The sequence below is a fragment of the Centrocercus urophasianus genome, unplaced genomic scaffold, assembly GCF_019232065.1.
Source record: "Centrocercus urophasianus isolate 14NV4802_14NV808 unplaced genomic scaffold, USGS_Curo_1.0 seq_10, whole genome shotgun sequence".
Taxonomy (NCBI): Eukaryota; Metazoa; Chordata; class Aves; order Galliformes; family Phasianidae; genus Centrocercus; species Centrocercus urophasianus.
This window is the reverse complement of record NW_024884142.1, coordinates 95,931,371-95,946,869: the sequence shown is the minus strand read 5'-3', so window position 1 is coordinate 95,946,869 and position 15,499 is coordinate 95,931,371. Positions and strand designations below refer to the sequence as shown.

General features: G+C 43.8%; 1 protein-coding gene across 2 annotated transcripts in view; it reads left to right on the top strand.

Annotated features, from left to right (window-relative positions):
- Nucleotides 1–14,510, top strand: part of SPRED2 (sprouty related EVH1 domain containing 2) — a 50,956-nt gene extending 36,446 nt beyond the window's left edge. For both annotated transcript variants that reach the window (XM_042815587.1, XM_042815596.1), the window contains exons 5-6: nucleotides 10,297–10,446; nucleotides 11,031–14,510. In XM_042815587.1, coding sequence (XP_042671521.1) covers nucleotides 10,297–10,446; nucleotides 11,031–11,681 — 801 coding nt within the window. In that variant the 3' untranslated portion in view covers nucleotides 11,682–14,510. The remainder of the gene's footprint in view (nucleotides 1–10,296; nucleotides 10,447–11,030) is intronic.
- The last annotated feature ends 989 nt before the right edge of the window (nucleotides 14,511–15,499 follow it).

Genomic DNA, 15,499 nt, shown 5'->3' with positions numbered 1-15,499 from the left:
TCCCCTGGCGCAACTTAAAGCTATTCTCTGTCATCCTATTGCTGTTAACCTGAAAGAAGGGGCTGACCTCCACCTCACCACAACATTTTTTCCGCCTCTTTTCCTCAAGTTGACTTTGTCTGGATGAGTTTATGTTGGTCAATGGGAACAGTAACATTCAAAGAGGTTTTCAGTAGGGAGAATCAAGTGGGACGTTTTTCTCTGGTTGGCAGGACTTTATAGCGGTGTGCTTCCCCCTTCAGATTCTCCAGTTTCTTTTAAGTGATACTGGAAATTAACCCACTTATTTCTAATTATTATACAAATAAAGCAAGTTCTGCTTACTACAGTGATTGGATACAATTGTCCCTGAGACAGAGATGTCACCTGGAAGGGCAGCTGCTGTTTTCCTAAGTCATTCAAAGCCACAGGAGTGATGGTTGCCTACCTCACAGAAGTTGTCAAGATACACTGTACATAAAATCTGTTTATTCTTACATATCTTGCAGGTTCACAGTATGTGAATGAGGAGCTTAGGTGAGCTGATGGGAGAGATAAGCAGTGGATAGGTTTGAAGCTTTGCTTCCTTTGAAAGAAGGGAGACAGGACTTCTCAATTTCTGCATTGCCTTATTGTATTTATTGCATTACTTCTTGCTCTCATGTCAATCTCTAAGGGGTAAAGCATTCTGAGACCAGAAATACGCAGTTCATTCATGCAATTCTCAAATGCACTGAGTCTTTAAAACAATTTTCTCCTTTTTTCTCTCCTTTTTTTTTTCTTTCTCTCCTCTTTTTCTCAACCCGTATCATGCTGGTTGCTTTCCCCCACAGTCTGCAGGCTCCCAGGTCCCTTGCAAGGTGACCTGTTGCTCCAGCAGTTCTGGCTGGAGGAAGCAGTCCCTTCAGTGAATTATGGCCTGCTCACAGCCCCTGCTATTTGGGGTGTGTGTGTGAAGACTGGCAAACAGCATCTGTTGTTCAGCAGCAGATTATTAAGCAGATAATATCTGTGTCGCGCTCCCTTGAGCCTTGCTGTCCTGTAGTTCTCTGTGTAGCTAATTAGAGTGGTGATGTGGAAGTGTCAAACTGCTTTGCTGAGGGTAAGCGACTCCTCTTGTTGCAATCTTTGTTCTAAGTTCTGTTTTTATGGTGTGTTTTCTGGCTCCATCCCATTCCCATATACAAACACAGTTGGTTCTGCATGGGATTGGGATATATCCTGCGATCCTGCAGGAAACTGAAATCTGATCTTCTGCTACAATGGAAGTTTCCTTATAGCTGCATCCTGCCAGAACTTGTGTTACAGTTTGTGCACTGGCTGGGGATCCTTGTGTTCAATTTGCTCCTTTTCCCTTGCTCCAGTGATGCAGAGGAGATTTTTGTTTCTTTCTGTTTTTAGCACTTTTTCTTCTTTTCCCCATGCTTAATGATGATGGGGTGGCATAGTTAAGCGTGCCAGTTCTTTCAGTATTATCCTCACTTTAATTCTTGTGTTGTACATAACCAGCCTTGCCTTCATTTAAGTGATCTCCCAGCTTCCAAAAGCCTGTTTCCTTGTAACATACAGTCCTTGGAGGCTTCTGGACAGGAAGGGTATCAGCAACCTGCCTGTAGGATTTGTTGTCTGAAGGTGAATGGAGCAGTGCTCTGCCAGCTGTAGTTTGTAGCTAATGAGTTCTTGCTCTGAGCGTATTGCAGCACTACTTTGCACTTGCATTCAGCTAGCTGAGTGTTTGTCTTCCAAAAAAATAATTTGGCTTGGCGTGGTAATATACTGCAGCTATGTGATGAGTTGAAGTGTGAAGCTGTTTATGAGCACGTTCCCTTCTAATTCTCCCAAGAAGTGAAGGAGAAGTGTGCAGGCTGCTGTGCCATCCAGAAGGGCAGCGAGTGTGGTGAGGTTTGACCTTTGGGCACAGGAGCACACAAACAGCCCAACCTGCACCACATCTGGGTCACTTGTGTTTCCCTTTGGTGCTCTGCCGTTTTCAGGGTGAAGCAGACACTTAAAGGGAAGATTTTGCAGCACTTTACGAAATGAGTCTGTGGCCTCTGATTTTGGCCTTGCTTTTTGTTCAGCTTTGGTTCCCCAGGCGTTTCTTCAGCACTGTGTAGGGGAGCATAGGTGAGGGACTCAATTTGAAGCAAGAAGCCCAAAGGAATCACATTTGGTTCCCCAAAACTTGAGCATCATACCAAAACCACTGCCAGGAATGCAGCTCCAGCTGGCTGCTGCAAAGCTGGCAGAGCAATGTGAGGCCCCTCCTGTTTGCCAGCACAGGGAAGTGACCCCAGAACTGTTTTCCCACAAAAAAAAATTGATCATTTTCCAGTGGTTTCACTCCTGAAGGGCCAGAGAAGCTCTTGGCTTCTTATGCAACTACTTCTTCTTCTCCGGTACCATGCTCATGTCAATCCTGCACTGCCACTGGATGTGTGATGCTCTGCAAAGCAGCTGGTGTAAAACAGCCACACAACTCCCCCTGAGCACCTGGTGGCAGTCCCCACACTTTACTTCTCCAAACACTTTTGTACTGGTGGCTGAGTGGGGCTGATGGGGATCTCAGCACCACTTTCTGGGAGAGGGGCTGTGATTTCCACACACTGTGTTTTGAACACAGGCAGATTGGGTTGGAATCCCACCGTTTCGTGTAATGGGTATGGGCAAAAAATAAAGAGAAAAAAACAAATTGGTGTGGAGAGTTCAGGCCACTTGGAGCATGCACCCAAGTTTTGCTAAGTCTAACCATAATTTCGTTTTGTCCTCTGATTTTATTTATTTATTTCTTTACTTCATGTTCTTGGATAGCTTGCAGAGAGGAAGGAGGAGTTTGGGAAAGCTAAACGATGCAATGTGCTCTTACATGAGGCTCCAAGAATGATTGTTCCTTTAAAGCAACAGTCTGCCCCTTTTAAATAAATATCAAAGAAAATCCTGCAGTTGACCAAAATCCTGCAGCAGGATGCTGCCCGCACCCCCAGGCTTGTGCTGGTTTTAACTGAGAATGCAAAAGCCCTGGGAGGTCATTGTGGAGCTCTGCCCAGCGCAGAGATGCATTATAAACAACTGCATCTAAATAGCTGTGTTCCCTCCCCTCACCTGCCTAATGTGTTCTGCCAAGGGTCTGCTTTCCCTGTGTCTTGTAAATATTTTATGAAAATTAAATCAGAAGTGATTACAGCAGGCAGTTCATCTGTCTCTGGTTCTGACTGCAAGAAGAGAGGGAAGGCAGAAGTCAGTAAGTGCCACTGCATTTTTAAGCAGAGCCTGACATTTTTACGGTGCATGTGAAGAGGGTGTTTTTAAAGTTTGCATCAGCTGTTGGGTTCTATTTTAGTGATGGATTCCAGCTAAAATAACGTGGATGCTCAGAACTGTGTGAATAAATGACCCCTAACTGACTTCTTAAAATATCATATCAGTCTGCTGTGGGAAGTCTGCACTCAACTGTTTTTCCTCTCTGTTTGCATCCGAGTGTGTTATACAGGAGCAGTGTGCCTATGAACTTGGAGGTTGCAGCGTTTCATCTGTACATAGCAAAGATGTGAATGATGGACTGGAGGCTCCAGTTCTTGCAGCTAATCTCATTTTCGTCAGCATCTCCCCATTCCCCAGCCTTATTTTCCCCCTGCCTGGGAGTTTCTGCACGGAGGAGCTGGAACTCAGTGCTGAGTTATGTGGAGCCATCTGTTCCTGGCTGCCCCTAGAGCTGCATAGGCTCTTGCCATCCTCTGTGTGCGTTGCTCAACACCTGCCAGCCGAGCTTCATTCCTTTATTTCCTAACATCCACATCAGTCTTCTGAGTGAAAACCTTTTTGGCAGTGCTGAGTGTGCTAAGTTCCCTCTTAGCACCTGAAAATGGGGAGCCAGCGCTTCCCTAATTAATGGCAGCCATGCTGAGAGCAAGCATGTCAAAAACAGAAAACTCCAGGGAGGAACTGGGACCTGCACAGTAATGTACCAAGGCAGTGATCTGCTCTGTCCAGGTCCGCGCCCTGCTGTGAGACAGGGCTGCCTTGATCTGAGCTTTTCTCTTGTCACGTTCTGCTTTTCCCTGCAGAGTACCCGATGCAAAGACATGACAAGGTACATCAGCCCAGTGGTGGAGTAAGGGAGAGATTTCATACAGGAAGGAAATGTCCTGTGGATGCTGCGTGGCTGCAGTCTTCCCCGAGCTTCCGCAGGCTTTCAAATGCCCGCCTTTGCAGAGCTGTGTCGGGTGCCTCGTATCACTGGCGAGCAGCTAAATGCAGAAATCTCTCCGAGGTTTCCCCCACAGCACATCTGATTGCTTGATGTATCGTTTTAGCCTTGTCTGATTCTCATGGGTTCACTTCAAGCCTTGCAGCGAGCTGCTAAGCCACATCTGTGGAGCATGCCGAGCTGACCGGCGATGCCAAGAGCGGCTTTAGCACAAGCTTAACAGAGATGATCTCGTGCACAGAGTCCTTGTAAATACTCCTCCAAGTTTTGCTGACTTAAGGCAGCACAGCCACCGGGATGTTTCTGGCACCGAGCGCCATAAGCATGAAAGTTAAAAAAAAAATTAAAAAAAAAATAAAGGTAGTAGTAGAGCGTCTGCCCTAAATACACAGGGCACATCCAGTGAATGGAAAACATGAAATCTTTTTCTAACTCTTGAATAGAGAGCAGTAGGCATTGAGATGGGAGCTGAGAGTTTTGATCTTCCCCTCTGTGTGACGCTCAGAAGTGCTGTGTCTCTTCAGGCTTACGAATGAAAGCTAGAAGTGAGAGGAAAGAATTGGTCTTGCAAGATTAGGCTGAGGGAGTTCTGAGAGACCATATTTTATCTTAATCTCCTTGGAAAGGTGGAAGTTTCTTTACTGTGTGTCCAAAATAGCTCTCAGACTTCCTCTTCGCAAAGTTCATAAACAGCGGAGGCTCTGCAGATAAGCCTCAGGCTTCAAGCACAGGTCTGTAGCATTGGCTCTCTTTACCACCCCATGGACTTTTATCATTTTTCCTTTCCGTAGTGATAGTGCAGCTGTGTTTTCCCTTTTTCCAGTGAATGAGGAGGGCTGTGCTGGGGCTCCCGAGCAGTTGTATGTGGGCAGAGCAGGCAAACAGCAGGATGCTTCCCTGTTTTCAGGCTCATCTTCAAGCTGTGATTTGGTGACCAAGTGGGGCTTCTTTCCCTGGGGATGATGTGAGACAGCAAGTGGCTCCCCTTTAGCATGCACAGGCTTCTCACAATGAAAGCAGGAGCAGCTGTGGGGAGGTTATGCTGCTGAAGTGCCTGCCTTGGTGAAGATGAGACCCACCACATTCTGTGTTTCCACGTGGGCTGCATTGAGAACCCTTCAGGTGGGGATGATTCAGCCAGCAGACCTGCTGCAGAGCAGCGTGTGCAATAGAGAACAGGTTAGCTCACAGACAGCTCATGCTTCAGAAAGGCCAGGCTGGCACAGATCAGAGCCATTGCTTGCAAAATGACATGTTCAACATTGTGATGCTTCTATTCCCCATCACCTTCTCCATCTCATGTAGCTGTAAAAATCCTACAGAAAGAACAAACCATCTTGTTTGACCAGCAATTATTCTTAACAGCAAACTTGCCGTAGCTGGCTGAGAGCATTTGTGGAAGCTGCAAGCAGCAGCTCCCATAAATTCCCTCAGGCAACTGATTTCTGATGAGCTGCTTCATAATTTGGAGATGAACCGCTCTTTTTCCTGGTCACCCTGGATATTGCACTGTATGAACAAAACTGTTCCGTGAAGCCCTTGGAGGAAAGGTGATCTTTTCATCCAGATCAGTGGCTGGGAAAGGGGGAAGCAGCTTCTTATTTCTCATCATTTTTTATGATCGATACTTATCTCAGAATATTACTTAGGCACCTGATTAGCCGGCTGTTCTTGTGTAACAAATCCATTTAAATGAGAAGTAAACTGCAGTAAATTATTAACATAATCTTCTGCACTAATGACTAGGTTTTTTAAATTGAATGAGTCACTTCTTAAATTGTGAGAGGGAAACAGGGGCCAGGGACACTTTTTTCTTTCGTTTTAATGATTACAGTACAACCATTTGCATGTAGAAATGCAGTGTTTTTTTCTCAAAGCAGCCGTATCACACATGCGGTACGTGTGCTCGCTCAGATACATTCAGCTCACTTGCAGAAGGAAATGTGTAGTGTGGGTTTTATAAAATTACTATTATGGCCATGATTAATGATTTTGTTATCCGAGCAGCTAAACCACAAGACTTCGCAGCCGCCATAGCAATCACAAAACTGCAGTATGTGCCGCACAGAATTCGCTAATTGAGCATCGAGGGCATGTTGAAACGGCGTTTCTTTGTGGACTCGCTGTTCCAACTGCTTTAGGTTTGGGTTCATTCCTCTTCTGTGACTACTGGGCATGTTTTCAATAGTTTTTTTTCTCTCTCTCAAAAAACAGTGGAGCCAGATTGGTTTCAGCAGGCCTTAGAGGAAGACAGTGTTTGTCTTAGAAACCAATGGTTTGGACATGCTTTTCCACCAGTGAAATAGCCTGACTCTAGAGACTGTGCGCTTTTTAGATTTATTCCTGTAAGCAAGTGTGTTATATTTGGGTGACCTGCAGTAAACCTCTGATGTCTTCCCTTTTGTCATCTTCCCCAAAATTTTCACTGCTGTGGTGGTAGCAGAAAATGCTAGCCAACACAGTCGTGTTGTATGGCACAGGAATTGTTTTCTGCTTCCATCACGGGTGAAGTTCTTTTCCTTGAGGTTGAGTCTGACTTTTAACAGTCACCAAGTTCAGATTCAGTTGCAGTTGAGTAGTAACCATAGTAGTAACGTGGTTGAGCACCACAGCTTTTGGGGCTTGAGCATCATACCTTTGATTGTTGGTCAGTTACTTTCTTCTGAGAGCTTCTGTATGGCTTCTTGAACCACATTGTGGGATTTATCTCAAGTCCTTGCTTCTTTTGAACCTTATCTGAGCACGTTCCAAGTGCCTTGTGTTCTCTTCCAAAGGATACAAGAATAATAATCACTTCCTACTCCCCTTCTACATGGGAGTCATGATTCTATAGACTTATTCCTTCCTGTCTTCACATTTCCTTCCATTATCTCTTTTCCAAGGTGGAGAGAGCCAACCTCACTAGTTAGCCCGTATTCAGAAACCTCTGATTGTCCTGTTGATTGCCATGGGAGCTTTGCCATGGTGGAAATACCCTTACGAAGATTTCAGTGCTGGCACTTGTATTTTTTTTTCAATCTGCTGATGAGCTCTCTGTCATAGAGCTGCTTGTTTTAACCCTAAGACCTCTTTTCTCAGCAGCAATAGTTATTTTAGAGTACATCATTGTACATGGCAGATCAAGATGTTCCCATCAGATTGCGTATTAGTGGTAATTAGAGTGTGTTGTTGTTGTTTAACATCTGATCCTCTAGCATCATAAGGTTCTTAAGCAAGTTTTCAGGGTCAGCTTTCATTTTTACTCCTCTGAATAACTTCACTGTCATGAGAAGGTTTTATCATCATGCTGCAATCCTGCAACCAGTTGCCTTCAGCCTTGTCAACCTGGAGGCAGCGCAGACTTTTTTATGAAAGAGTGAGCAGAGAACTAGACTTGGATATCTTACTTTCTACCTTGATTGGTGCTCAGAGCAAGTGTTTGCATTGGCACATTGCCCCTCAAGTCTGAGGACACTGAATGTGGAAATGAAGCAATTTTTAATATGGTTAAAGCAGAGGCCTGAGCCGCAAGCCTCTTTGGTATGCTGCAAACAGGTTTTGTAGCCATGTTGACACATGTGAAGGAGAGGCTCAGTTGCCCTGCTGGCTCTGAAGGAGGTGAAGGCGTGGAGCAAAGGGTAGATAAGATATCCAGCACGATAAAAATTGCTCCAGCCTTTCTTCCAGTTGCCTCTTGCAGAAATATGGCTTTCCTCGTGGAGCCATGTGTGCATTCAGCAAACAGCCACTTTGTGTTGGCTGGTTATAGCCCCCAGCTGTCCCTCTAAGATTATCCAGCAGTTACATCCAGTTCGGGACTTCTTTCCATCTAGCAGAGCAAGAGGGTTGCAGGCCAATGTATGCCACCTACTCCAGATGAGTGAGTTTCCCAGGCTTCTTTGTGTTCACCATGAGCACCCACAATGTAGTTGGAGCATACCCACGAAGGCTTGTCCCAGCAGGGCTCATCTGCATTTCCACTGAAGGTGAAGGGTCCTGCTGGCACAGCACCATGCTAAATCCTTCTTCCTTTTCGGCTCATGACAGTCAAAGTTTAACTTTGAGAGCGTGCTACAGGACAAAACTGCCTGCAATACAGGTATTTGGCTTTCTGTTCTAAGAAGCTGAAATTGAAGCTCTGCATCCAGGTCTGCACCACATGCAGTGCTGCAGAAAAGTACTTGTAGGAGAGGGCTCTTGTTACTAAATCCTAACTCTTCAAAGGTTTTCAAAATAGCCTGGAAGCTTGATATTATTTTGAAGAACTTGCCTGTAGAAGCTGCTAATTTTGTCTTCAGGTGTCCCCAGAAAGTGCTAGATATAGTAGGGCTTGAAGTTACAGGCACAAAACTTAGCTTAAACCCCAGGTGTGAAGTGCCTGCATCTAGTCAGAGATGAGGACTGGGATGATGAAACCATTAGAAGAAAAAAACTGAACACCAGTGCAGTTGCACTTTATAGGTGTTATTAGTGTTATTAGTATAACTTAAGGCTTGTTCTGATTCTAAATACTTGATTGTAAAATAACTGGGGGGGAAAAAAAACCGCAACAATCTCACATGGATTAAAAGTAGGTTCACAAAGGGTGGGTCAGCCGTTCAAAACTCATCCTGCTTGTTTTACTTCTCAGATAACACAGTCTGACTTCACACCACACTGCAAACAGATCTGTGTATTTGCTTTCAACAAAACAAGGTGGCAGTTCAGTGCTATACGAGTCAAAGTGGGTCGACTAATATTTTGTGTTGTAATGCTTTAAGGTGTGTTCACGTTTGGGCAGCGTCTTGCAAAGCGTTGTTTTGAGAATAAACAAATAGCCACAGTGGCTGTTCTTGTCTTCTTGGATTAAGAGACGTGTTTAGTACGATTCATTGAAAAATAATATTTAGAGAGTGCATTCTTGACCAAGAGAGAAAGTTTTTCAGGAAAAACCAGTCTTCTGCCATTGTTGATACAACCACCTTCCCCTGTTGAGTTTGTGTCTCCACCTAATGTTGTGGCAAATGGAAACCTCTCCGTTGGGCTTGCCTTAGCTGCAGCATGGGTTGTTAGTTGAAGGGAGTTGGAGATTTTTCTTTGTTTGTGGCACCAGTATTTTTGGAACATGTCATGTCACAGCTTTTCTGTCAGTTGTACCCATGGGCAAAAGGAGCCATCAAGGGGATGTTCATTCAACAGCTGTCCTTTGATATTTGTGGTAATGTGAAAAAGCCTAACCATCAATGAAAGGAATTCATGGGCCTGAACGTCTGGATATCGTAAGGAAAATACAAAGGTTGCATCCAAAAATAATGCCTCCTGTTTTGTACACCATTTGTCTTGATGCATGTCAGAGGCAGATGTTGATGGGAAGAAAGGGCTGTGAAGAGGGGATGGCTAAGACTGGGTTATCCTGCTGTGCATTTCTGCAGGAAGAGAAATAAACGTGTTAAGAAGCTGCAGAAATTGCCAACACCACGTTACTACACAGTGTTTTACCCTTTCATAATCATTGCTGTGGAGCAGTGCAATTAACTAACCTAAAGAAAGTGAGGTAGCAATGTATAAAAATACAGGTAATGTTCATTGTACATTAAAGATTAGCAACAAAAGGAGAAGAAAAGCCCTAAAAACTTTTACAGGAAAGCTGAGTATTTAAGTTGCCTGCAATGAACTGGAATTCACCGTTTGGAGAAGAATGCTGAAAGAAGTTTTTTGACTCTGGAAGGCTTAAAAAAAAACCAGGATTTCTGCAGTCCTGAGTGCACGTCAGGACGTAAATGACAGCATCATTTGAAGGAGTCTAAATATGTGCTTCAGAGGTAGCTTCCAGTGTGAACATTCACCACCACACAGTGCCTAGTACAACAAATAATGTGCCAACTGCATATGAGTGGTGTTGGTGAATATGTCACTGGTGGGCTATGGTATACTTAATTTTTCCATGTGTGTGGCAACGTGTTTTATGGCCTGGCAACAAACCTGCTTCTTTCAAGAGTTTTATGTGAAACCTGTGAAAGCTGCCTGCCGTCAGGTGTTGCCAATATCGCAGGTGTGTGCAAAGTCAGTGAGTAGCAAAACATCTCTTTTAAGGCTGCGTGCTGTAACAGTTGGACATATTACAAGCTTTTTCCCCTTTCCATTTCTTACAGAATGCAACAGATAGCTCCTCCAACTCCTCTCAGAAAAGGGAACAGCCTGTGCGAACTCTGGCATCTCCAGCATCCTGCGAAAATCGAAGAATTTGCACTCGTGGGCACCTTCATGACCATTACAGCTCTGACCACTACCATCTAGAACAAGTAAGGCACTACTCGCTGTTGGGACACAAGGGGCTGTCTCAGTCATAGTTAGATAAATCCACATAGCGTATGGCTCCCCTCCACCAAAAACACTCAGAAAATCCTCACTCCTTTCTCCTCCTCTGCCGGCTTTAGTTTTAAGTGGCATTTAATTATTAAAATAAATACATGTTTACACTGACTTTAAAATGTTAGGTCTTTTCAGAACTTACAAGGAGCTTATAGTCAGGAGGAAGAATTACTTTTTACATGGTCTGATAGTGATAGGACAAGGGGGAATCGTTTTAAACAAAAGGGAGATTTAAATTAGGGGAAGATCTCTTTGTCAGAGGGTGGTGAGGTGCTGACACATTGCCCAGAGAGGCTGTGGATGCCCCCAGATCCCTGGAGGTGTTCAAGGCCAGGTCGGATGGGGCCTTGAGCAGACTGAGCTAGTGAGGGGCAGCCCTGCCCTCAGCCGGCGGGTTGGAACTAGGTGACCTTTAAGGTCCCTTCCAACCAAGCCACTCCATAATTCTGTGATTCTTCGTGCAAACAGCTTATTAATCTTTTCTCCCTCTTTATCTCCGTCCCTGCTTCTACAGTCAGTACCACGATCCTACCGGCACGTCAACTTTCCAGATGACGATGAGGAAATAGTACGCATCAATCCTCGGGAGAAGATTTGGATGACTGGATATGAGGACTATCGCCATGCTCCAGCACGAGGAAAGAACTTCGATCCTGATGACGTGGACTCCTACGTACGTTTTGCCAAAAGCGAGTCCTCAAAACACGAGTACACTTATCCTTACGTAGACAACTCAGACTTTGACCTGGGTGAAGATATCAAGGGTGCTGTGATAAAGACTCAACCTGTCAAATTCAAGCCCAGACGGAAGGAGGATGGTGAGAGGTCACGGTGCGTGTACTGCAGGGACATGTTCAATCATGAGGAGAACAAACGGGGTCAATGCCAGGATGCTCCTGACCGCATCAAGACTTGCATCCATCGAGTGAGCTGTATGTGGTGTGCAGACACTATGCTCTATCACTGTATGTCCGATCCGGAAGGAGACTTTACAGATCCTTGTTCGTGTGACACCAGTGATGAAATGTTTTGCCTCCGGTGGATGGCCCTTATCGCCTTGTCTTTCATTGCTCCATGTATGTGCTGTTACTTGCCGCTTCGGGCTTGTTACCACTGTGGGGTCATGTGCAGGTGCTGTGGTGGAAAACACAAAGCTGCTGGATGACTACAAATGAGTTCGGTGTGTTATGTTTTTCCTGTAGTTCGGGGAACACATTGGTTTTGGAGCATTGAGATCACTTATTTTGATGCAGCCACTGTGCCCAGCAGCATCCAGAAACCACCAGTTTGGATCATTTTACGTTCGATCGTCTGGGGCTCACACTGCATTGATTTGCTCATCAAGTGTTCTAACTAACTAACGTACAGCATAGACTTTTGTATTATTAATCTGTAATCAAACAGACTGTCTTGTACATGTTTATATTATTTTTTCAGTTAAAACGAGTTTAAGAACTGCTTTAAATGGTGGTGGATTGTAGAACATCTCCAGGTTGTGTCCGTCTTGCCTCTGCTCGCGCGGTACCATCGGTGTGCCAGCAAGTTTTGGCATTTCTCTAAGCGGGGTGGCGTAGTGAACGAGATCTCACTTGGAAGATATTTTAACTTGCTGTCAAGTTATTGTGTGTATGGAAGGTGTGCTAGTAACAAACTTGTACCACAACACAGTATTTCTGTCACTGGTTTTCTTTTGTTTTGTTTTTTTGTTCTGTTTTCCAAAGCCAAAATAGCCATGTAAGCTGCAGTTTCTCTTCTAGAGTCCATCGTCATTTCCTTCAGCAAACATCTTAAATTATTTCTCTGTTCTTCAAGCTCTACGAACAGAAAGCGAAGCTCAGTTACCATAGTCACATAACCATTGAGAATCTGGTAGTTCTCCTTACCTGTAATCATTTCAGACCACTACTTGAAAGGGAAACTTTACATTTTAGTGTTTTCTTTTTTCCCTAAATAACTTTGGAAAAATAAAACTCTGTTTTCAGAGTTCTGCCCAAAAGAAGGGAACTTTTTCTTTAGACAGCCATGTAATGATTTGAGTATAAAACACTACAGTTCCAGATGAGGAAAATTGTTGTTATGCAAAGAATTATTAACAATGCAATGTCAAAAGCACTATTGTAATCCATGGCAATTCTGGGGAAATGCTGCATTAAGTGGTGGATTATATGGAAAATAGTGTTTGCTTATTTTTTCCTGTATAATATGTGAGCACCAGAACACGTGTGTTCACGGTAGAAACTACGTTTAGCAGTCTAAACAGGTATTGAAAATCAAAAGCCAGGATGTTAACCACCACTTTCATTTCCTGACCTACGGTTCTGATTCTCCGGATGCTTACAGATGTCCAATGTAATGCATATGCAACCAGCATTTATGTAATTCTTTGTATAGGATTAATCACAGGAGTCTTTGCAGGAGCCAGACCGAAGCGTCTCCCTCACTTTCCCCTCCCTAGTTCACCACCCAGATTTATCAAGTGGATGCATAAGGTGCATACAGCGGGATAAAATTACTTTAATTTTTTTTAAATGTCATGTTGTCTTGTGTACAAGGCTTGTAATTAGCTGGAAAAAAAAAGAGTATTTTTCTAATATATTACAGGAATAGCCAAATAATTTTTATTAAAAAAAAAAAATGATTTAGCGCAGTGAGCTCTAACTAGCATAGTACAATCTGAATACTTTGAGGCAGCTAGGGATTGGCTTGTCAAAGCTGGCACTGCTGTTCCTGCCATAATTTCTTTCTGCAGTAAATTGCCAGTGAGCGCATGTCCTTTCCCTCCCTCTATTGCACATTGACATCAGTCTTAAAAGAGAGGATTTTGTTTCTTTTTTTCTTTTTTTTTTTTTGCCAAATAAATGTAAAAGGAACGCTTGCCATTTTGTCTTGGTGGAATGTCCCAACGGTTCCTCTGAGAGTTAATCACAGCTTTTTAGTAAACCATGAACAAAGTATGCAACGTGCTTATACACTATAGAGTTCGGTAGGCTTAATTTGTAGCAGTTGCTGGGGATCTTTTGGTTGGAAAAGAAAAAGAATGATAATGCAAAAGGGATGGAGTGTTACACACTCGGTGATGCGTCTGGGTTTGCTGAATGAAATATAAATATTTTGTGCCTAATAGCAGTTGACAAATCTCTCAATGGTGTCTAGTAAACATCAAGCCAGCCTCGAAAACAATTTTATGGAACAACCTTTTCCTTTTATTTCTGTTCTCCGAGTTGTTTCATGTAAACAAACATCTGTAAGATCTTCTCTCTACAAAGCACAACACTACAAAAAAGATCTTACAGTTTTTTGTCCGGTCTTGAAGTGCCCCTATTTATTTAAATAAAGTAGACATACTCCAAGCCTTTCCGTATGTCTGAAAATAAAAATAAAAAATAATCATTAAAAAAAAAAACCCTCCCTTATTATTTTTTTTTTTTCCAGTTTTTCCTCCCTCCTTCTTCCTCCCTCTTTTCCTGTTGGGTTTTTGTAATACTTGTAGATTTTTGCTGCGTGCGTTCTTGGGTTTGTGAAGGCAGTGGTGTAAGGGCACAATGATAGAAATGGGTGTTTTTTGTAAATATTCCTCCTTACTTTCCACACTGCTGCTGAACAGTGTGTAGCGTTCTCCCAGTCAGCTTTGCAATACTGACATCAATCATTCGAGAGAAATTATTCAGATTTTATTTTTGTATCTGTGGTAACGAAACATTAACCAAATTTGTTTTCTGTCATGAAAAATGTTTTTTTTTTTCAAGCTATCGCTCACATTAACAAATTAAAGTGCCTGAAGCCTCATCATTATTGTATCTATATACTAAAAGTTAAAACCCTGTTGTATTGATTTTTATAAGCCTTTTTACCTCTGTGTAAAAAATATATATACAAGTGTATGATGTACATTTTAGTTCTTAACTTCTTTTTTTATTGTTTCTAATATGTATGATCCGTGTAGCTATTGCTTTAAAATGTACCATGTAAATATAAATACATCATATCAAAACGATGCCTTCGGTGTGGGGGTGTTTTTCAGGTGTTCTCTGTGATGCTGGGAGGGCAGCCTGTGGGTCAGCCTACCCAGCAGGCATGAAGGGCTGGGCTGTGACAGCACAGGACTTTCAGTCCTTTCTCCTCACACCTCGCCCCAGGGTGAGGGAGGGGGCTGCGTGGCCACGTTGGCTCTCACATGTGTTTGCAAAACAGTCTGAACATTTCTGGGGAGCCCTGGAGGAACCGAGAAGCATATCTCGTATCCCAGCCCGCCACACAGAGGCTTAATGCTGGAGCTGCTTGGTGTGGGCTGGCAGGAGGCTCTATAGGCATCCCAGGCAGCTCCACCTGCCTTAGGGGGCATCGACACTGAAGGATGGAAGAGGAGTCACTCAGTTACACAGCCCAGAGGACACCAAGCTGCAGCTGATCGACTCAGAAACCGGGGAAAAACAGTGAGTATATACCTGGTTTTATTGCAGCTGTTTCCAGTGGGATCTCCAGCCCTGCCTGTGGCTTTCCAGTCACATAAGTCGCCTTATGGTTGAATCCGTCACAGCTTTGCTGAGATTCCGAGTCCGCTTCTGCTTTATATTTATGTATTTCTGTAGATATATGGTCCCAGAATCATAGAATGGCCTGGGTTGAAAAGGGCCGTAATGATCATTTAGTTTCAACCCCCTGCTGTGTGCAGGGTCACCAACCAGCCTGGCCTTGAATGCCTCCAGGGATGGGGCATCCACAACCTACTTGGGCAACCTGTTCATGATACAAGTTAGGATATTTATATTTGCTTTTTTTTTTTTACAAAGCAAAGTTTAGCCATGCACCTAAACCTTGCAGCCCTGTGGAGAAACATGTAGCACGGGCCTCTTGTTTGGCTTAGGGAGGCCTCCACAGCACACAGAATCCTGCAGCCTGACTTGGCATTAGCTCTGCCTGCAAATAAATGGCTGGCAAAGTGACCCTGACAGCCTGCTCTTGCAGTTCATTATGCTATCTTGA